This window comes from Acipenser ruthenus, chromosome 4 (assembly GCF_902713425.1).
Source record: "Acipenser ruthenus chromosome 4, fAciRut3.2 maternal haplotype, whole genome shotgun sequence".
Classification (NCBI taxonomy): Eukaryota; Metazoa; Chordata; class Actinopteri; order Acipenseriformes; family Acipenseridae; genus Acipenser; species Acipenser ruthenus.
Genome location: NC_081192.1, coordinates 86,023,308 through 86,045,544, shown reverse-complemented (window position 1 = coordinate 86,045,544; position 22,237 = coordinate 86,023,308). Strand labels below are relative to the sequence as shown.

Here is a 22,237-nt window from a genome sequence, read left to right as displayed (position 1 = left end):
ATGTGTAATTTTATTATTATTTTTTATTCCTAAAGTGCAAATAGAGGTATCCCCTTATGACTGCTTTTGTGCAGACTATCTTCTCGCACTCCTTTCCCTAGTATAGTACCAGCTGGGCTTGTGAAGAGAAGAGAGAAGCGCTGGGATTTTAACAGCCTCCCACTGACGTCCTCAAACATAATTCTCTGCAGATCTGTGACGCTGAGAAGTCGGGGGTGCTGTGAATTTTAAAAAGATCAACACCTACATTCAGTCCTGCAACGGCAAGCATGATTTACCAGCATTTATCATTTTCTTTCATTTATTTTTATTTTTTACTTTTTATATTCATTCATTTTATAAATAAATGAGCAATAGTTTACTGTTTGCTATATTGTTATTTATTGTAGTATATTCTAAGATTGTCAGATGCACATTTTCTGGCAACAGCTTGTGATCCTGTCAAGAATTCTAATGCAACTAATACAATAATTAACAGTGAACAGTGCTGAGATGGTGTTTCAAAATTTGTAAAATAGCCTATTTTAAGTTAAAATATATTTTGTGTTACTTTCATGGAGGGCAACACCTACCACAGTACAAGTAAATTACAATGGAACTGACTAGTATTGAGGAACAGGTGGAATCAATCTAACTAGTTGTATTTATTTTGTAGTTTTGTATAAACCATTTTTTTTACGTTACTGTAGGAAAGGTTTATGTCATATCATATGAGTGGAATTTAAAATGAAAAAAGGGTCAATGGCAAATGTGCTGTCCAGAAATGTGCTTGTGTGTTGCTTTCTCTATTGCAGGGTGTAAAAATAAGTTGCCAAAGAAAGCAATCTGCACTAAAAGATGAATTTTCTGTTTTATGAAAATTCCCAGTGTCGGTCAAACTGCTGAGGAGTAGTTTGTTTTTATCTTTCCAGTTTAACTCCAAAAGCAGCAGTCACTGATGCCTCTCTTCCACTGTACAACCGAGCCGCACCAGGGCTGTACTGAGCCCTCACTGTGCGGTTAAGGAGAGCCTGGGTTGTTTTCCACTGCAGAGCCGAGCCGTGCTACTGACGTCACACGCAACGAAAGACAGTTGTTATTAAAGATGCACAAACATAGTGTTAAAAAATGAATAGACCAATGGTACAGCTGTATCTTGTATCGCTATGTTTTGTAAATATATAAAGGAATGTCTTTATAATCCACACAGTTTACTGATTTTATATTGATTTACTAAAGGTCAATTAGTTCTGTTGAAGGGGGGGGGGGGGGGGGGGAGTTTTAAAAATATGATTTGCCAAAGATATCCTGTTTTTAAGGATAGTTGTTTTTTGTAGTTTTTTGTTTGGGTGCTTAAAAAAAAAAAAAAGACCCGATTTTGAAGTCACGTGACCTTTTTGAAGTTATCGCTGTATAGAGACCTTTCGATTTGATGTGACATACCCTTTAGATTATGTTGTTCATAAAAACTCCCATTTCTAGTTATTTGATCTGGCTTGTGAAAAACGAATGTTTTTCGCACACTGCTGATGCAGTACTTTGGCAAAGTAAAGGCTCCCATTAAAAAGAGGATATTGCTATTTTGCGGTTTCACGGCCACAAAGGTTATAAGAGAACTTGATTTAGGCAGTAGTGTCCAGGTGTATAGTGTTTCAAATCCTGCGTTAATGTAATGCTGAACACCCCTCTAGAGTCATTTTAATGCAGAACAGGTATCGCATGAGGTGTCAGGTGATGGTATATGCAGATATCCAACATTCCAGTCTGTACTGGGGATGGGAGGCACTAATGCTCACTTTCCATATCATGGACACCAAGATAGGCCTGGCATCGTGCTTATTATACACATCTAGAATTGTTTGAAGCAATGTATGAAGTGGCCAGGCCAGTTGACAACATAGAAATACATATAAAACAAATCATGCAACATAATCTGTACTGGAATAACCTTCTCAGAGTGGTGGTGGAACTTTTATTCAAGCAGATACTGTGGCATGTATTACCAGCTCTCCCCTAAAGCATGATTTAATCAGGTATTATACAATACTCTTGTCAATAGAAACTGCAGGATGCAGCAACTTCCTTTTCGATGCGTATTTTCAACCCATTTGCCTGCATGTGTCAAACTCCCATGTGGATTTTACCTTGTGTATATCGCTAATTTGAATCCTTATTAAGATGTATATTATTTTGCTTAGAACTAGCGTAAGCATTTTTTTTATTCCAGTACTGCCATCTCTACAACGTTACCCAAAGTTAGACCAACCTACAAGGAGTATTTTAATTTCAAATCAAACTTCTAAAAAATACTTTGTAAATGTAATAATTGGGCTACTTTTTTAAAAAAGCAACATTCAGTCTCGGTCTGTAAATGCTAGAGCAAATCCTGAAGGAACTGTATTTGAGTGGGGTGGCTGCCCCCATGTGGCCATTTGAAACATCAGATCCAATTTGTCCGATTCCTCCTTTTTAATAGCACCTCTAAGATAAAACTCTCTGTTCATGAAGAATAATTTAGGTGGTGTCTCTTTAGAACTCTCTTTGGAGTTCAAGACTAATTACCAAGAAGTTATATAAGAACTTGTCACTACAATACAACTTTATTTTAGATTTATCCCCCCCCCCCTCCACCTTTCATTTTAATTCAATCTATACAACCAGCAGACAGGAAGGATGTGATCAGCCTGAGGCTGATTTCAGAGTGGGGTTTCATGCATTTTTAGTGAAACGCATAGCGAGATTGAATTCAATTCATTCATATATATATTTTTTTTAGTTCATGCAAACTGTTTGCCTGTTTTGATTTGAAGTACCCTATATCATTATTCACCCACAATGCCGGTGACCTCTTTGTCATTGCTTATCACAGCAATCCTATTCTGTGTGCACTTCATTTAGTATTTCGTGGATATTGTGTTTAACCCCCTTTTTTAAAGAACTGACTTCAAAGCATGGAGAAATGTTTAAATTCCTGCCTATCTTGGGTATTTCTCATTCTGCAGCTGTTTGACTGAGGGTATTATGTAAGGTTCTTGCATCTAATCACAGAAATACTGCAATTGTCTTCAGAATGGAATTGATGCCCTCTACTTTAAGGTGGGTTACATGAATTACACAAAGTTAATTGTTTACCCTGTAGTTGCTGTATGGATTTTGACCTGTATATTTAACTAAAAGCTGCATACAGTAGTCAAGGTTGACAATCATTTTATCTTTCTAAGCTCTGTATGAGAAACTAGGTGTTGTCGTCTTCTTTCTACACATTGTCCACTGACTTCAGTTTAGAGCAGCAGCCACAGCCCGAATGACCTGAGAAATACATTGTATTGTGTGTGGAATGTGTTTGAGTGCTAAGGTCTTTCTTTTAAAGTGGTTCTGATTCTTCATGCATACCCCTTTGCAGTAAGACTTGCCTTTACTGCAAACTTTGTCCCTTTTTCATACATTGCAGCTAATGAATCATTCATCTGTATACAGTTATGGACAAAAAGTTTGCATCGCCTAGAATTTTAGGATTGAGACTAAATAATAATAATAATAATAATAATAATAATAATAATAATAATAATAATAATAATAATAATAATAAAAATAATTAAAATAAAATTAGATTTTAATTTAGATATTTTATTTAACACCATGTAATCAAAGAAACTACAAAATGATATTGCAAGTCTGCTGGAAGCCATAATAGTAGTTTCAATTTGTCAGTTTGTTTAGTATAGAAAACTATAATGCGATATTCAATTCAATATGTTAACATAACATTATTTAGCAGGTTTCATTCGACTTGGAACAAAATGTGTTACTTCTATAGGGTGATGCAAATCCTTTGAACGTAGCTGTATAACATGCTGTGCTGATAGATGCACAGTTTAACTTTAGTTGCAAAAACTGGACTTACAACTAATGTTATGCAGGGTATAAACTGCACACATTTAACGTCATATTTATTACAATGCCAGTTTGTGTGTTGTATGAAGTTGTGATGTAGTGCCCTGTTTTTGTGCATTTTAATCAGGTCAAGGTTTGCACAGCTGCCAGTGGGCCTGTGCTTGCCTTGCCTTGGCAGAGCCATGCTGTGTCTGTGTGCTGGTGGACACTTTAGTACAGGATAATGGGGTGTAAGTAGTTTATCATAAAGCGTGGCCCCGAATGGCCTTCATCTAATGGTGAGGGGGAAAGTTTAATTGTCTGGTAATGATTCAGAGTTGTTGTTGGGCTGTGCCGCGCACCCTTGCTCTTTTCATCATTGTGAGTCATGTTCACCGACCCACGGCTTGTGAGTGTGAGGGTAGCAGGCACCAGAGAGAGAGAGTGGGCAGTGGCAGTGTTATAAAAGCTGTGTCTGGTTCAATGTGTGAAACTGATTTGAAATGAAATGATATTGTGTGGTCTGCCTCCATGTTCAGCTTTCACTACTGGACCCTGCAGTCACTTACCTCAAGTTCCAGTGAGAGGCGAGTGATTGGAATTTCTAAGGTGGTGTGTTCTTAACCTTATACCCATCTGGGAAAATGGTGTCAGAACAATCTGTATTCGGTCAGGTTCTTGGAAAGGTCAGATTGGCAGAAAAAATGCAAAGGAAATGCAGTAAAAGGTTATTTTCTAATGGAGATTACAGTAACTCTCCCTACCTCACCAATGAGTGCCACCACTCTAGCAATTTGTGATTTTGTTGTAATGCTTACATTTATATTCTGAGCTTTTTCAAACCCTTTTTCAAAGCCAGAAGCACGGTGCAGCAAATCCGTTCTAGGAATTTAGGCCTGTTTATTCGGCAGCTTTTAAATCATTGGCAACAAGTCAATACAGTAAATCTCTCCGACTCCCAGCATATTATCTAAAACAGAACCTCATGTGGTGATCCATATGCTGTACTGCACAGCATATACATACTGGATCTACATAGATTATTTAATTTATTTTTTTTAAACAAAGATTCTGCAAACATTAAAATTGTCATAAAAATCTGCCCTCTAATATTCAAACAAATCAAACTTGATGTAAATAAATTCACAAACTCAACGGACTCCTCCGAGAATTCTATGCCGCAGTGAGAAAGTCAGTCAGATGGACAGTTGTATGCCAAAAGCAAAACTTTAATAACTATGCACTATGGACTTCAAAAACATTACTTTATTGACTGATTTTATAAAACAAATATGGACTGCAGACCTCGGCTCATAGTGGGAAACTATGCCTGCGGCATCGGGCATTATAGTCTCCTGTTGACAACTATAGTTCTTCCCTGTGGGGGCCATAGTTTCCCACTACTAGCCTCCTCTCCAGTCCACATTTACTGTATAAATTTGATGGATTTGCACGACATATTGCATGTGTGGTCTCATGGGTTAGATCTCATGACGTGGGTGATTTGTACCATTCGGAAATGCGGATTTGTAATTGTAAACGGGGGGGGGGGGGGGTTGTTCCTGTTGTATTTTATTTATTTATTTATTTATTGTTTTTCGCTCTCCAGTGCCCAAACAACTTGTAATTTTGGTCTAACTTTCTCAGGGTACAAAAGGGACTGGCCCACAATAGTGCCTTTCACTGGTTTTGTAAAAAATATGAATCCGTAAGCATTTGAAATGTGGGGTTCTGAGCAAGCACAGTACAGCTCTCAAGTTAGATGACTTATACAATAAATGAGAAACAAAAACAAATAAACTTTAATTGGTGTTCTGAGACTTTATTTATATAGTATGACTTATTAGTACATGGAGATGTATTTATATTGCTTGCAATATAAATACTACAAAACACTTGTTATAAAAGTTTACAAATATAGCCACTTTAACTTATAGCGATTTATATATATATTACAATATACAGTGTATCTTCTTTCTAACTATATATTCTCAAAAAGGAAGGAATTTCTTTGCAAAAAATGTTGTTAATGCATCAGTTAGGGTTGATATTAAAACAACAAAAGTAGGGAAATGCAATGTTAGGGTTTTCAACACTAAAGGCTGTCACACACCGGACGCAATGCGATTTTTCATTGGGTTAAAAGATACTTTCGCAACGACATGACCATACACATCAGACGCGACACAGAGGCAATGTGACAAGTTTGAAAAACTGCCAGATCTATAAATTGCTATTGACAAAACTATGATCAAGACTGGTACATATTCGTCTAGATGATGTGGAAATTGAGTGTCTTCTCTGACGGTATTTTGACACATATGGCAATAAATCATACATATCCGGCTTATCCAGCTCCTTCGAAATTGACTCCCATTTGGGACTGGGGATGCAGGGCAACATGAGGGGAAGTGGATTCGTATGATCGATCCTGAGACACAGCTGCATGATGGAGGATTACCAACAGTGCTGTAATATGAATCTGAGAGGTTCTAGCGTAACAGTCTGTGTGGAATTGCAGAACACGGGGGGTGGGGCGGGGGTGTTGAGCCAGCATTCACATTCATAGTAACATGCAGACGGGGGTGGAGCACATCAAAAACAGATGGATGATACAAGTAATATCGCCACCAGCAAAATGGAGGTGTATGAGGTTCACTGTTATTAAACTGTTTACATGGGCGAGTGGAATGTGCTTTGTCATGTCAGTTTGAGAGGGCAGCACCAACAAGAAGGATCAACCAAGAGTTTCTCAGTGTCATACTGGATGAGCAAAAGAATACAGACAGATGTTTAATGGGAGGGATGGCCTCACTGTTATTGTATGTCTGTATACATTTTGCTGTCATGTTATGTGTTCACCATTTCTCCAGTGTTTTAGGACTCAGTCGTTCTGTTTATGCAGTGCCCGCCCCCCCTCCCCATGGTGCCCGGCATGCAGGCATCCCCCCAACCCCCCCCCCCCCCCCCCCCAACCCACTGGCATGGCAGCAGACCTCATGCACCTCGTGAACCATGATAATTGGTGCTGGGGGGGCTGAAGAACAGACATCATGGAATGTCAGTGAACACACATTAGAGGAATTTAAATAAGTTAAGAAATTAAATATTATACTCTAGATATAAGGGAACCCAGATGAAAAGCTGCACGCTTACTTCACCCCTTCAGTTTAAGATTTTAGGCAGACCTTGATTTTTATGTAATCTCATAGGTTGGTCATTTTTTCATTCCTATTGTTGGAATGATTTTCCTGTTGATGTCGTCGTCGTTGTCACTAAAAACAGCATACAATAGCAAATCTGTTTTTCTTCCTGCTGCGAGACGGCTGTCTGCCTGTAAAGATTTGTGGAATGAAGAGCAATAAGTAGCAGGACGAGCTCTGCAGAATCCCTGGGGCTGCTGCTACTGCAGTGTCTTCAACACAAGCAACACACACAGCCTTTTAGCACGCTTTGTTCAGCCCTTCCTGGAGGTCCAGATTGTCTTTGTGATGCAGTACCAGTGTATTGAGCACATCTTGTTCAGCCCTATTACAGGTTCTTTAGATTCACTGATGGGAAATCATTTACCCCATCCGAGATCAGTAGCTGCATTCTTGTACCCTCTAAAGCCATTTCTGTGTCACTAATGGAGAAAAAGCATGTTTAATAGTGTGCAGCATTGTACCTTAACCACCTTGCAGAGCAAATAGAACAAACAATTCATTGTCATGTTCTGTTCATTTGGAATTTTTTTGTTTTGATGTTGGATATCAAGACCTCATTTTAAAATTGAATTTTGGCTTTCAACTGGCTTTTAGGCCATTTTACATTCGTCATACATCTCTCTAACCCATACATACTAGATTGCTGCATAGACATTCTTAATTGAATCCTAAAAAAACACAGATACCTGTTAAAATAACAATGTTAATTTAATATACCAAGCACCAGACTCGATTCTCTTTTTAAAACCTTTAAGGTGTATTGTTTGTTTGTTTATTTATTTATTTATTTATTTATTTATTTAATTTTTTAGTACAGTAAATATTTTCCCCATAAAAAGATTTTGCTCTTGAAGAACCATCAAAATTACTCCTCACTTTCAGTACAGACAGTGAAACTAATAAAGATGTTTGGAAATGCATAGTTGTGTTAACCGGTTTTTCAAGGCACTTGCATTGAATAGAACTAAAAAATTCATTTGGATCCTAGCCACCCCCCAGCCCCCGAGGCTTCCAATAATTCTGTTCAATTAGCAACAATCAGCCACATATTGTAAATTCGACTTGGTAAATAATATAAATGTTTATTTACTACGACCATGCCATGATTTGAAGAAACTACACACTGTTGCGTATGTGGGAAGGTAACAGGTTATTTGTCTGTGTTGAAGAATGACCTACCATTCTGGTTCAACATCCCCTACACTTTAACTTGAATGCCTCCTCACAGACTCTGGGGCTTAGAGATGCTAAGCAGAGTTGTTTGGTTGTATTCTTCTTCTGCAATGCAAAGTTGACCTTATTTGTCTGCTGTGGCATTCAATACAGTTTTTACAGTAGTTCTGCCCTGTGTGTGCGTGTGCGTGTGTGTGTGATTACAAGCGACAAAGGGGAAGGGATAACAATCGAACACATGCCTATGTTTTGTTTGGGAGCGGAGAACTGCTCCAGGACATTTGAATCTTGAAACCTAGCCAAAACCACACAATAATGTTTTAGTCAATTTTCAACTGCCTCAGAGATTGTATTTCTCTGAATGACACTGCAGTGCTAAAGAGACACAGGTAGATGAACGGCTGAAGTGGGTCTGGCAGTGTTGTTCAAAGACGTCCTCAAAGATCGCCTGCGTAAAGTTTTTGATTTGGTTGATGCTTTCAGACGTATGTGGAGCGTGGTTTTTCTGCCAGGTGGAGGTAACTATACCTGTGGATTGAACCACACGGAAATGGCTTGCTTGCCTCAAACACCTGCTGCGTTTCTTTGCTTTTAAAGATAGTACAGTGGGCAAGTTGTGCTGCAGTTGATGAATTGCGAAAGATATCTCAGCCACATACTGCAGTTACTGTACTTCACAGGATTTCTATTCATGCCTGAAGTGTAAGGAGAATCAAACAGTGTCTTATTCACTGTTGACTGGCTTCAGAAAACCTTTTCTACTGTCAACAAAGACTGATGGACTCGAGGAAGACCTGAAATTGAGGAACAGGAAATATTTAGAGAGGTTTGTTGCTTAATTGTTGTGCGGCAGCCCTCTGGACAGTTCTGGATATTGTATGGATGTGTTCCCAGATTTCAGAAGGATGCAGGCCCATGTCTTTTGATGGCTAGTGAGCTGTTGCTGGGTGGAACATGTTGTGTTTTGGTTTGAAGCGACAGCTGAAGCAAGAGCATCAGAAACAGCCGAGTGGCTCTGAGCTCCTTGAAGACCTGCATTTCATACGGAATCCGTATTACCTGGAATCAGGTAACTGGGCTTTACCTGTCTCTCTTCTTTCATGTTCATTTTAACCCTGTCCCTTTCAGCAGCTAGTGCAACAATGCTGCCCCTTTTACAGTAACATCTGCACGCTATGAAAGAGAGGGTGGAATTTGTTTAGCTTTCAGTTGTAAATCAGATCTTGAAAACCATGTGGTCATACTGGTTGTGAAAATAATATTGATTGGCTTAAACATGTGTATTTTACATGACTGAACATGTTCTCTACTGGGGGATTACTCTGACAGCTTGGTTCAGTGTGGGGCAGCTTGCTGTTTTCCTTTTATGTTGAGTTTCATGTGTTGATATGGGAAACTGGGAATGTTCTGCTTATTGCCAGCAGAGGTCCCCATTTTATTTTATGGGTGAAAAGGAATTATCTGCATGTTTTAAATAGATAGAAATGGCAATTTCGAACAATTGACCATTTTGTTTTTTCCTCTGGAAATTCTCTCCACTGGTTTCATCAGATCTGAGCCCAACAGTTCAGCGGTGGGCTCCAGTACACTAGCTGCTCTGCTGTGTTCAATCTGCTACACATCCTGTGGCAGATGGTACATGATTGCTAGCCACCGGTACTTTTTGGAGCCCATCTGATCAGCAGGCTTTTCAGCCTGTCTTCTCCACTCATGCAGAATTCCTCCACCACTCTGGGGGAAGAGGGCATCTGCCACAGTGTAGCCTACACTCTACTAACTGCAGTTCACATTCACAGTACAACAGTTGGGTAGTTAGACCCAAGTCTCCCAAACACAGATGGTGTTTGTGCAAGTATAGAAATAAAACTGTATAGAATTTAAGTACAGTAGACATCAAAAATAAGTAAAACTTGTAATTTCAACACGTAATGTGGAGCTACAGTTCTTGCCTCCTAAAGACCCCTAACCTGAATAGATTATACCAAAGCTGTGCGACAGCGCCTGTGACGCAGTCATGTCTGCTCTCAAAGGGCATAAGAAGGCTGCACGCACAGGTACCAGCATCATTTTGCCTTTCACAGGACTGAACCTAGACAAAGACAGCCATAGACAGATGAGTACTTGTTACTGTTTATCTGCATCTATTTCGCGAATTTTGTATTGCTCTGATTAATGCGAGTGGCCAAGGCAACTGTTTTATATGACTTAATACCGCTCGCCTTGCTCTAGCTGTGTGTGGAGAAAATCAGGCACCGGGCTCTGGTTTAAACCCTAATGCAGCTCCTGAGCGGGCAGCCGTGGAGACTGCCCAAGCGTTGTGACCTGCTCAGTCTGGCACGGGGGACCTTATGGCATTCTGACCCATCGAGCCTGTAGCTCTGGGTCTGGCCCCTGAACGGCTACATTGAGCTGTCTGAGTCTGTCCAATAGGGTTATTGACACCTTGCAAAAAGCCACAGCAGTGTCCACACGTTCCCAGTACAGGTACAAGTGGACCGTCTTAGACGTGGTGTCTGCCTCGTGGGTTCGACCCCACGACTTGTCCCATTAATACTTCAGTTTTTCAGGACCTGTTTAATGAGAGGAATTCCCCTCTACATTTAAAGGTCTATTTTGCAGCCATTTGGCTTGCCATGTAAAATTGACTCGGAGCTCAGCTTCCTGGCGAAGCAAAATATTTGAAAGTGGTTTGCTGGCTTTGGCCACCTATGAAGGACTGGAGGTTAAACGTGGTGCTCAATGCACTCTTGAAGCCATCATTTGAGCCCACACATTCAGCTGAGCTGAAATGTTATCGCTCAAGTGACTGTTTGCTTGCTATAACCTTTGCAAAGCGAGTGAGCGAAATGCACGGTGTCTCCTTAGTGAGAACCTGCTTAATTTTTACAGAGGCCAGGACAAGGGTTACACTCCATACCGATCCTGCCTTTTGCTGAACACTCTCGCATTCCATGTCAACCAGTCTATGGAATTGGAGGCTTCTTTCCACCTCCTTCCAGTGACAGGGAACTGCAGCTCCATACGCTCTGTCCAGTGTGGTCCTTGGTGTGCTATGTTGACAAGACATAAAGTTAGAGGCAGTCCGGACGATGTGTTGTCTGCTCTGGGACGTCCCATGGTCAAGTCCTGTCTTGGCAGAGGCTGTCAAAATGAATAGCAGACACATGCAGGACTGCCTATGAACTGGTCAACTTACCCCCTCCATAAAGCTCACCGCCTATTCCTTTAGGGGCATGGCAACTTTGTGGGCTTTATTCCAGGGTGCATCTGTCAATAACATATGCAATGCAGCGGTGTGGACTACTCCCCATACCTTTACTAGGTTCTACAGACATAGGTTGTGGGTCCACAAAACCCTGGCTTTGGAACTAGAGTATTAAGGGTGGCTTCTGGGTCAACCCTTATAAATAGACATAGAGGTGAGTTATCCCCTCAATTTTTTAGCCCTAGCTACTTGTTACTGGGGTCCTGTATGGTAACACTCAAGGTAGCCTTCGGTCGTTATGCAATCTTGCCCTTGCGACGGCTTTGGTACACTCACCGATACGGTAATGGTTATATTTCGTGCTTTATAGGGGACGTTAGGTTATTATCATAACCCTGGTTCCCTGAAATAGAAATGTACTCATTAACCATCAAGGTTGTTGCGTCAATGATTGCAGCATGCTTGAAGGAAAAATGATGCTGGTATCTGTGCGTGCAGTCTTATTATGCCCTCGGGGGCGGGGCATAATAAGACTGCAGGCACTGGCGCGCAGCTTTGATGTATCTATTCAAGTTCAGGGTCTTTAGGAGGTAAACACCCAGACGGTAATGGTTACATTTCGCTTTCAGGGAACCAGGATAATAACCTAACGTTAGTACTCTAATACTTCAAATTTGTATTTCATCATTAAATCAATAGCTGTCCTTTTTATGCGTCGTTCTGGGGCCCTGGATTTTAAATGTGTCCTTTTGTGTGACATTTTGTACCCTAGACTTAATAATAGTACTGGCTCTACCTTGTACTTAACGCTGCAGGAAACGTCTGCATTGGAAAGTCTATTTACTATAGCCTTTCTTAAATAGCTAGTATATTTCTATACCACACATCGCTAAGCTACAATAGCATTGTCACCTGTGGCATGCAGTTTGGATGTCTGTGGAGAGCACTGGATGGGAGTATTTCAATTAGGAGTCTGAAATTATCACTCAATACCACAGTTTTTAAACACATTTTGATTGAATATGCAATATCTCTCCAATTGGGTATGATCAGGAATCTCAATAAGCGTTGCGGTTGTATTAATCTGAATTTGGCAGTGGAAGTTGAACCCTTTTTGTGTAGTATACTGCTGAATACAGAACTTTAGGAACATGTGTACACCTGGAAAGCCCTAATGGGTAATTCGAAACGTGCAGCTGCTGCCCACCACATTCTACTGTTTTCAATATTTACAATCCAGGCAGCACAAGGCTATATTAAACTACAGTGACCTGTTTAGTAAGCAGTACATATATACTGGTACAAAAATAACTGTTCTTTATATTATAACCAAACAAATACTTGATACACATTACGTTTTGTGGATGATGTCTGGGTTTAGTTTGCAAGCTTAGTGGTAATATTGAAGTGTGAACACAAATATGGCCTGACCTGTGATGTACATTGCAAGTCCAACCCTGTCTACGGGAATGCCAAGAGCATGTGGATTCCTGTAGTTGCTGATGATTTTTCAAAGCTGGTTGCTTTAGTGAGCAAACTATTATGCTGGTACTCTATAGAGTGGCAGCTTCAGTTTGGTTTGACATGTGCCTGGGCTTAAACTAATGTCTTGCAATATCAATTCGTATGCTATATTACCCTCCATTTAAGAACTCTTGTCTTACTTTATCATACTCTGCACTTTCAATCCCTGCCTGGAATGCATTCACATAAAAATAGGTAGTATGGTATGCTGAAAGTATTGTGATTCAGTGGTCTTCAGCCCTGGTACCCCTGGTAATACAACAGTCCAGTTGTATTGAACGCTGAGCTGTACAAGCTTTTTAAAGTCTGTTCGGTTTGTACATTTGTCAGACTTTCAATATTAACTCCAACTAATCCAATGTACTAATATGTCAATCTAGGCCCATTTGAATTTTTTCAATATGAGATGTATTTAATAAATAATCTAAGGGTAGTCCTTCTGTAAAGCTACTTTGTGCTGAATAAGTTTCGATTAATTCTTTAAACCTCACTCAAGTGGTGGATTTGGACATTTTGCTTGTCTTAAATTTGTTAAATGGTTACATTAAATCTAAAAAGTGGCTATGTGATTGGCTTAAACCATAAGAATTGTCAGTAGCTGACCTGTGAGTATTTTAATGTCCTGTTTTTCTTAAAGCCAAAAAGTGCGCTTCCTATAGTTACAGTACTAGCACACTTCAGTGTACGTTCCTCACCTCTACCACTAGGCTCCGCTGTTGTACTAAACTCAATGCAAAATCCCTTTTATGTTAACCCTAAGAGAGGGCATTGAAGATGATTGATTGTTTTTTTAAAATGTATTTATTAGGGTTCAGGAGGGTTTCCACATGGTTTAATTTGTCATTGTGGCGCTGACAGTGTCTCCCCAGGTGTGTGGTCTGGTGGAATGTGGGCGCTTCATGGTAATGGTTTCCTGATACCCAGTTAATCCACCTAGCAGGTCAGGTGACGCTTGAGCGGCGAAGAAAATGTGAACCGGCAGGGTTTCTGTTGTATTGATCAATTGAATGATTTACCTGGAAGATCAAGCACAGCTTGAGGTCCAGCATCCTGCCCAGCAGTGTTACAAATGGTTTAGCAGAAGGGAGTGAGGTGATGTCTCACCTGTGTCGCATACTGCCGGAGTCTGGCAAATCTGGGATTGGAACCCAGGTATTCCTCTTCTCCAAGGAGACTGTTTCACATATGTTAAATGAAACCAGTTTGCTTGTAAACAAACTTGTATCAAAACCAAGAGTGGTTCTTTAGGCCTGGGGTCCTGGAGCCCTGGGTTTAAGTTCTGTGTAACACTTTTTTTTGCTTTTACATTACACTGAATCAATCGGGCCAGACTCGGTTTCTATGCCTAAAGGCACTGAGATCACCAAAGGAAATTTAAAATAAACTCTAAAGGGGACAGAGTTTGTTTCGAAGCGTTCATACTGTATATTTTCAAACAAACCAAACCCACATAATCTGCCCAAATGAACCAAGTGTGAGTGGGCCACGATTTAAAACTTCTAAGCTACTATGAAAAAAAGAGTAAAAAAAAGACCTATTAAAAATTGCTTATCCATTCATATATTTAATTATTGTTATTAATCTTAAATGCAGATCTTCCTATTGTCAATGTGGTAGTTGGAAAGCTAGCGGGAGGTGTCGTTTTCTGCGGCAATTCAAGTATTATCTGTGCCAAAGTTCTCTTAATAAGAAAACATATATATATATATATATATATATATATATATATATATATATATATATATATATATATATATATATATATATATATATACACACCTGCCTAAAACTTTTGCACAGTACTGTGTGTATATATATATATATATATATATATATATATATATATATATATATATATATATATATATAAAATTAATCAGTGTTGAGCACCAATATTTTATTACTATAGTTTGTAATTAAACTTCTCGCTCTCTTTTTAAAAGTTGCTCTGTAGGATTGAAGCATACAGTAATGTACATCTATGGCCAAAAGTTTTGCATCACCCCATAGACTTAACAAATTTTGCTTCATTAAGTTGAATGAAACCTGCTGAATGTTAGGTTAACACATTGAATTACATACCGCTTTGTATTTTCCATATACTTACCAAAAAATTAAAAAATGTGACATTTCTAAATCTAACTTGAAATACTCTACTACTATTATGGCTTCCGGTAGACTTTTGCAATATAATTTTGTAGTTTATTTGGTTTTCATGATGTTAAATAAAATGTTGTTGTGGTTGTTGTTGTGGTTGTGTGTCTTTTTTTTTATTAGCTCTCAATCCTAAAATTGTAGGTGATGCTAAACTTTTTTGATTTGATTAATTGCATTTTTTTCTTGAGTAAGATAAACTTGTTACTGCCGTGAAAGGAAAGCACCGATCTGCATATGTTGCAAGTTGCAGTCCTTCTTTTTTTTTTTTTTTTTTTTTTCATTCTGAAATATTGTGAAATACTGGGTATACCTTCACTCTGCCCTTTTGTCAAGGTTTGCGGTACATCTAAAAGATATGATATTGATGGATTGATGGGAGGAAGCTATGCAGTTCAGTAAAATATATTTGGTCGACACCTTTATTCAGAAGAAATACATTATTTCAATATTCAGTGTTTGTGGGGCAAAGGAAAGAATAACCACATTCCTCTGTAGCACTCCTCCTCTCTTAGACTGCAAGTGTTTAAAATGCGAGGTGGTAAGAAGAGTACTTGAGAGGTCTTGTGCACAGGCAGGATAGGGGAGGGCTTCTCTTGGCAGGGCACAATGGAATCTTTCACAGTGGGGGACACTGTTCCTCCTCCTGCTGCTACATGGGGCATAACAAGAAGCCAGTCTTGTTTTTCAGTAGAGATTTAGTTTCTATCCCCTTCATATGCCATTAGTGTCAGTGGTCTTTGGCTCACAACATCTCCGGGTTGCTGTGCTGGCTTGCTGAAGTATTCTGAGATTTGGGTGTCTGAGGAGATCCAGGGCAGGTTTTCTTTCTGTCCTTTAGAGGAACAGAAGCGACTCAAGGTAAAGGCATGCATGCTCGATTTTTGTTTTGCTCTGCTCATCCAATACCAACGTCAAAAGGCTAATGGAGTAAATGACTAAACTTGCTGTTGGAAGTCATTGCAGTGTGTGTGACCGACTCTGCAAGTCAGAACAAAGGAGAAAACCTTTTTAAACTAAAATAACTGTGTCTTGTATAGCTATCAACACCACTGATGCTTGAATATTTTTAAATCATTTATTAAATTAAAAAATAACAATATAAAAAAGCAAGAAAAAGAAGACTTTTCTGCTGAAAGTGTTGGATTTAAACTAGCTTGTATTATCTAAACATCAGAGGTGCCTGTGTAAACAAACATCTTTTTAAAAAGGGAAGGTGGTATGTGGGGTTCATGCGGGGTCGTGGTGTTTGGATTGGAAGCTTTTCATCTGATAGAGCCGAAAGGTGAACAGGGTTTGTTTGCCTGCAGCCAGAAGAAAGAAAAGTAAAAAAAAAAAAAAAAAAAAAAACGCACGCATGTTCAAATCCACAGCGTGCTGGTTTTGAATGGAGGACCTTCGGGAGTGACACCTATGAAGGCAGGTTCACTGCAGCGCAATAGGACTGTTTACTGTATCTCTGTCACGCTGATTAGGAGTGAGCAGGGCCGGCTGTGGGAGGCGGGGAAAGACAATGCTCAGCTTGCCTCGGCAGCAGATAGGAGCGCCTCCTGGGAGCAGTAGGGAGTGTGCTTAGTCTCTGGAGGTAGCTCGGGGCATAGAAGTCCTTCAGGATCCCCATGCAAGCTCAGTCTAAACACTGACATTAGAGGCAGAGCGAGGAGTGGCTGTGTCAATGCTGGCGAGGAAAAAATGAAGGAGGACAGGTTTATAGAACGGAATAACTCTTTGAAAAACTTAGCAGAGGCAACCCAGGAAGGAATCCCTCTGTCTCCTCCACTGCAGGAGCGGCACTGGAACGACTGCCGTTCAGTCGGTCGGGATGATCCAGGAGAGCTTTCCCTTTTGGACTCTCCCCCACTGCCCGAGCAGCAGCAGCAGGATTCTGCATGTCCCTCAAGTCCCGGGCAAGTTAAGCTCAGAAGAGCACTTCAGAACCAGCCTTCTTACGACAGGAGGGCTGTGAGCATGTACAGCGCCCCCAGCAAAGTGGAGTCTGCATTGCGAGCCACCCAGGTGAGGCAGGGGAGACCCAAGAGTATCTGTATGGTGGCGGGTGGCAGGACAGTGGCTGGATTCAACTCTGAACCGACCTCCCCACCCCCCCAGCCACACAGCACAGTGAGCAGCCTAATTGAGCTTCTTAGGCAGCAAAAAGTAAAGGAAATGGATCTTCATGCTGGGTGTGCTGGTAACGCCAGCAAGAACCCAGGAGAGGCCACTAAGGTTCTGGTCTTCCCCCAGGAGGTATCCTTGAGGCCGAAACCAAAGGGCAAGCGCAGAACGGTCAGCATGACCTTCTTGGAGATCAACAAGGTGGTCCCTCAGGTAGAGCAGCTGGGCTTCGAGGATGATCTTGAGTCGGAAAGCTCCTCCAGCTTCAGCCGGACCAGCAGCAGCTCCAGCTTCCTGAGGTCTGGATTCCGCTGGAAGATGTTTGGGAAATCTGCCGGGGAAGACGGGAAGTCGCCCCAGCAGGGCACGAAAGAGGAAAGCCCAAAAAGGACCCTGGCATCTTTCAGGAGAAGTCTGAGCTTCAGAATAAGGAGAGGGCTTAATAAAGGGGAAAGCGAGGAGACGGATGGCCGCATCCGTGCGAAAAGCGATGGTGATGCCAATCTCTATCCCCAGCGCCCCTTCTCTTATTTGAACGGAGGACTCCTGCCACCTCTTCCTGGCAAGACAGGGTCCCCCACAGAGGATAGTGTGTTTCACTACATGAGGTACCAGAGCAAAGGGAAGCTCAAAGTCCTGGAGATCCCTGTTAACCCCAAGCTCTCCAAACCCTGCACAGACGAGCCTAGCGTGTGGAGGTTGCTGACTGAGCGTTTTAGGAAAAAGGAACAATCTCCCTCCGAGAAATCTGAAATAAACTTTCATAACACAGAGCCTGTAAAAATCCCCCTGGCCAGGAAAGAGAGACCAGAACTTGTTGTTGCCATAGAGACTGTTATTGGCACACAATGCAGGGAAACTCAAGGTAAGCTCATTTTTGATTAACAACACAAAGTATTTTCACAGTATTCTTGCAGCAATATAAGTTGTGTGTTTGTAAAAAATATATAATTGCATATCTTCTGTCAGCAGTTCTAAAAGAAACCAAGTTACGTGGTCTACCTTTTTGTTTTTTGTTGAACACTTTATTACTGAAGAGCTTAAAGTATATTCAAGTGTTTTTAAAGTTCTGGGTAGAGCTGGTGGAACTTTTATCAGCACCCATAACATTTAAAGAGGCGATCTGCTGTGATAAGAGAAAAAAAAAATAAAAAAATTTTGCCCTCATAGCAGGGGGAGGGGCCATTCCAGATTCTTTGTGCCTGTGGCTGCAGTCTGCTTCCAATTGCCTTCCTTACCTGGTGAGATAAACACGACCCCCAGTACAAGACAGGATACTGTAGCAATTTAGATGAAGCAGGATTAACTAACTAATCTGTAGTGTAACTAGCCTCCCTCCCCAGTGTACTGCATCACATTAATTGTTAGTGCAAAAGTTACACAACTTCTATTTTTTCTATAAGAAATATTATATAACAATGTATTAATTAATGAAATAATCTAAGGACCTCTGCATGCAGACAAGTTTTATTTAAAAAAAATAGGGTATGCTTTGTGAGCTATATAAATGGCACTGTTTTAAGAGTAATGCCAAGCTGTTATGTTAGTATAGAGATTAATTGTTGAAACAAATAGTGTTTCTTTATAATACTGTGAACTGTGCTCATGCTGCATACAGTATATACAGTATACTGTAATTGATTCCTATGGATATTGTAAGATAGTGTAAAGAATAAAATATATTGTATTGGTCTGTACTCGTAAAGCCTTACTGTGCTGGAGAGAACACTGAAGTCGTATGTATTTACAGGCTGTGCTAATGCTTTATAAACAAGTCCCAAATGTGTTTTTTTTTTTTTTTTTTTTTTAGAATGGCACTGACCACTATAGTAGCATTTTTTCCCTGATCCAAGTGAATACTATCATTGTTTTTCTGCTTATTTAACCTTGAACTCTTTTTTAGTGTCGGCTGTTATGCTGACTCCTTTTAATGTTTGTTTTGAGATTCTAATCATTGCTGGTCAGTGAACTCAAACAAAACCCTGTAGGATCTTCGGAGGACAAAACCTGTTGCATTTTCTGTAGGTTTTCCTGTCTAAATGTACCCAAAGGGTGATTGTAAAATAAGCACAGAGAAGCAAAGCTTCAGACATTCAAACTGTCTGAAGCTTTTCTGAAACTTGTTGGTGGAGGGATGTCTCCCAATATTCAACGTGTTACACTCTCAATTAAACAGTAATGTGTAAATGCAGTGCTCCTCCTTTAACGCTGTAGTCAGGAGCCATTGTTAAGAGAACGTGCTGTTTGTGTTCCGCCTTATAACGAGAATACTAGTGTTAGTGTAATGGCATTATGTGGCAAATGGGAGCCATGACTGTACCGCCTTATAACCTGTTCCGCAGCATAAAGGGGGAGCTCTGTATTACCCAATTCCCTGCATTTTGCATTCATGTTCATTTGCAACCCATCTCCGTCTAATTTATTTATGTATTTTACAGAACAAAAGGGGTGCAGGGTGGGAATGTCTGTCTGGAGAGTTTTCATGTCAGTAGCATGGATAATTATTTAAACATTCATTCACTGGAGTCTACATTAGTATTTATTTATTTCTTAGCAGACGCTCTTATCCAGGGCGACTTACAATTGTTACAAGATATCACATTATTGTTTATATACAATTACCCATTTATACAGTTGGGTTTTTACTGGAGCAATCTAGGTAAAGTACCTTCCTCAAGGATACAGCAGCAGTGTCCCCTACCAGGGATTGAACCCACGACCCTCCGGTCAGGAGTCCAAAGCCCTAACCACTACTCCACACTGCTGCCCATTGCTGCTTGTGACTTTTTTTATTATCATTATTATGTAACTGCTTGTTGGCAAGAAGGGCCTGCAAGAATATGACTGTTTTGAAAGTGTTGGTTCACTGCATTGCAGTTGTAATTGGGGGCCCCTTTATTAAACATCACAAAGGAGCAGTGCAAGGTGCTTTTGTAGAGGAAATTGAGTTTGCACCAGACTGTCAATACTGTGCTGTAGATAAAGGAATACAGTAATTTCATTATTATAACATGGATAGAACCATTGACTCGTACAGTGTCATGTGGTAACCAGTTAGCCTCATATAACAACTTGAAAATCTTAGCAACTTCTTTAAACATTTTAGGAAGAAGTTGCTAAAATATAGGTCTGACTCTCTCCAATCACCTCAGTTGTAATTTCCTTGCAGAGTGTCGCATTATTGTATGACTGCTTGCCTTTCATGTTTCATGAATGCAGGCGTGTTCCAGTTATTGGGAGTTAAATATACAGTTGGTGTTCTGTACTGAATCATACAGAGACACCTGTTGTTACTTGTCTTTGACAGGTTGGTTGAACTGCAGACTTATTGGGTTGTTTGTATAGTTTAAATACTGTAACCTCACTGTCAGTTTTTTGATGATGTAAGGCAAACGGTTTTAGATTTTAAAGTGCAGCCTTCTTTCTAGTCCAGAGAAATATTTTATATTTGACTATTGATGAGCATTTATATTTGAGTGGTATCTTAAATAAAAACAAAATGTACGTGCTGTAAACTGGCCTTTTATTCTCTTGCCATTAATTTGAGCAAATTGTACACTATTTAGTTGCTTATTTGTTGAGATGAAATATACAGTAAAACCTGCTTAACCTCACTCTGGTTAATATCACACTCTGCTTATTATCGTCAAATTGAAATGTCCTTACTAAAATATAATGGGAGTCAATGGGAAACACACTGCTGGTAATATCACTTTAGTTAATGTCACACTCCGCTTAATATCAAGGAAATGTAAATCATACAATTGATTTGAACCTCACTTAATACCACTTCAAAATAGCTGCATCAACTGTATTTTGACACCTTCAGTATACACTGTACTCTGGGACTACAGGTTGGGAACCTTGGTTAATAGAAGGAACTGCATCAATCTGTTGGGTATTTTAGGATGCAAAGGTTCCATCATTTGAAATATCCAGTAATATCAGGTCTTATTCAGAGAATAATATAATGACATGGTGCCATAAGATAAGCTTCTTGAGAATCTGATGGATATTGCATCTAGACCGAATATGGCTGCTGGAATTGATATCTCCCAAAAAGTATTTAAGTCATGTTTTCCATTTGATCGCCATATGTACAATATATATCACAAATATAGTGTGTGTAGATTTTGATGAGTTAGCTACTGTAGTGACAACCCGCAAATTGTGTACCTCCTAAACTGAAGCGAAATAAAGAGCTTTAAGTAATTTAATCGTAATGTGTTTACAGTTTGAGCATCTACAGACGGAAAATGTAATAGTAATCCAGCAGCATTTTTTTTTTTTTTCAGCCTGATAGACTAAATATATAGAAGCTCCTTCAATCGAAAGCGTTTTATAGAGTTGCCGTTGAGCCCGATTTTCTTGGTGCTGGATCTTGTATTAAGATAGAAACTTTCTGTGTTTTTATAGTTGCTGATTTGTATTCACTGTGGCATTTCAGCACAGCAGGTTAGAACAGAGATTAAAAATTCAAGCAGGCAGCTGGAAACCAAAAGAGTTCACCCCTATGCTAGAGTGAGCTTCATCAGGAGTTGTTATCGGCTCTGAATTTGAATTTCTATCCTGGTGTTTCACGTTGCTGATGACGTGGACCCTTTGACTTGAATGGTTATTTGAATGGTTATTTATTCTAGTTTCAGCTGGAAATGGAGAGAACGGTCAGAGTTCAAGTTAATTCACATACCTATTACCAGTCATGATTTTCTGGGAATATATCTAATAGTAGAATGCAAGTAAAACAGCAGTGAAGTATTATTACAATAGAAGGTTTGTTAGCAGGATTTAAAGCTATGATAGTGAGAATTTGAATCAGAATTGCAAAAAAAAGAAAATGCCTAGACACATAAAAGTCCCAGAAGAATATGCAAAGGAAAGAAGGTACAACTAAGCGTATAAGTATTGTTGAGTTACTGCTATCGTGACAAAAAATAATGTCCAAGCATTTTGGAAAGTAACCGAAAATAATAATTTCATACGTTATAGCGAAAGCCCCGGAAAAAAA

The 22,237-nt window shown here is 39.8% G+C and overlaps 1 protein-coding gene across 5 annotated transcripts in view; it reads left to right on the top strand.

Annotated features, from left to right (window-relative positions):
- Window positions 1-22,237, top strand: part of LOC117400573 (arf-GAP with GTPase, ANK repeat and PH domain-containing protein 3-like) — a 215,215-nt gene that overhangs the window by 77,672 nt on the left and 115,306 nt on the right. Inside the window, exon 1 of one of the 5 annotated variants that reach the window (XM_034000727.3) lies at window positions 8,604-9,300. The exons of 2 other annotated variants lie outside the window; for them this stretch is intronic. In XM_034000727.3, the coding sequence (XP_033856618.1) occupies window positions 9,186-9,300 (115 nt within the window). In that variant the 5' untranslated portion in view covers window positions 8,604-9,185. Of the gene's footprint in view, window positions 1-8,603; window positions 9,301-15,588; window positions 18,095-22,237 lie in introns of those variants that run through there. 2 more of the 5 variants (XM_034000724.3, XM_034000723.3) reach the window with 2 other exon arrangements.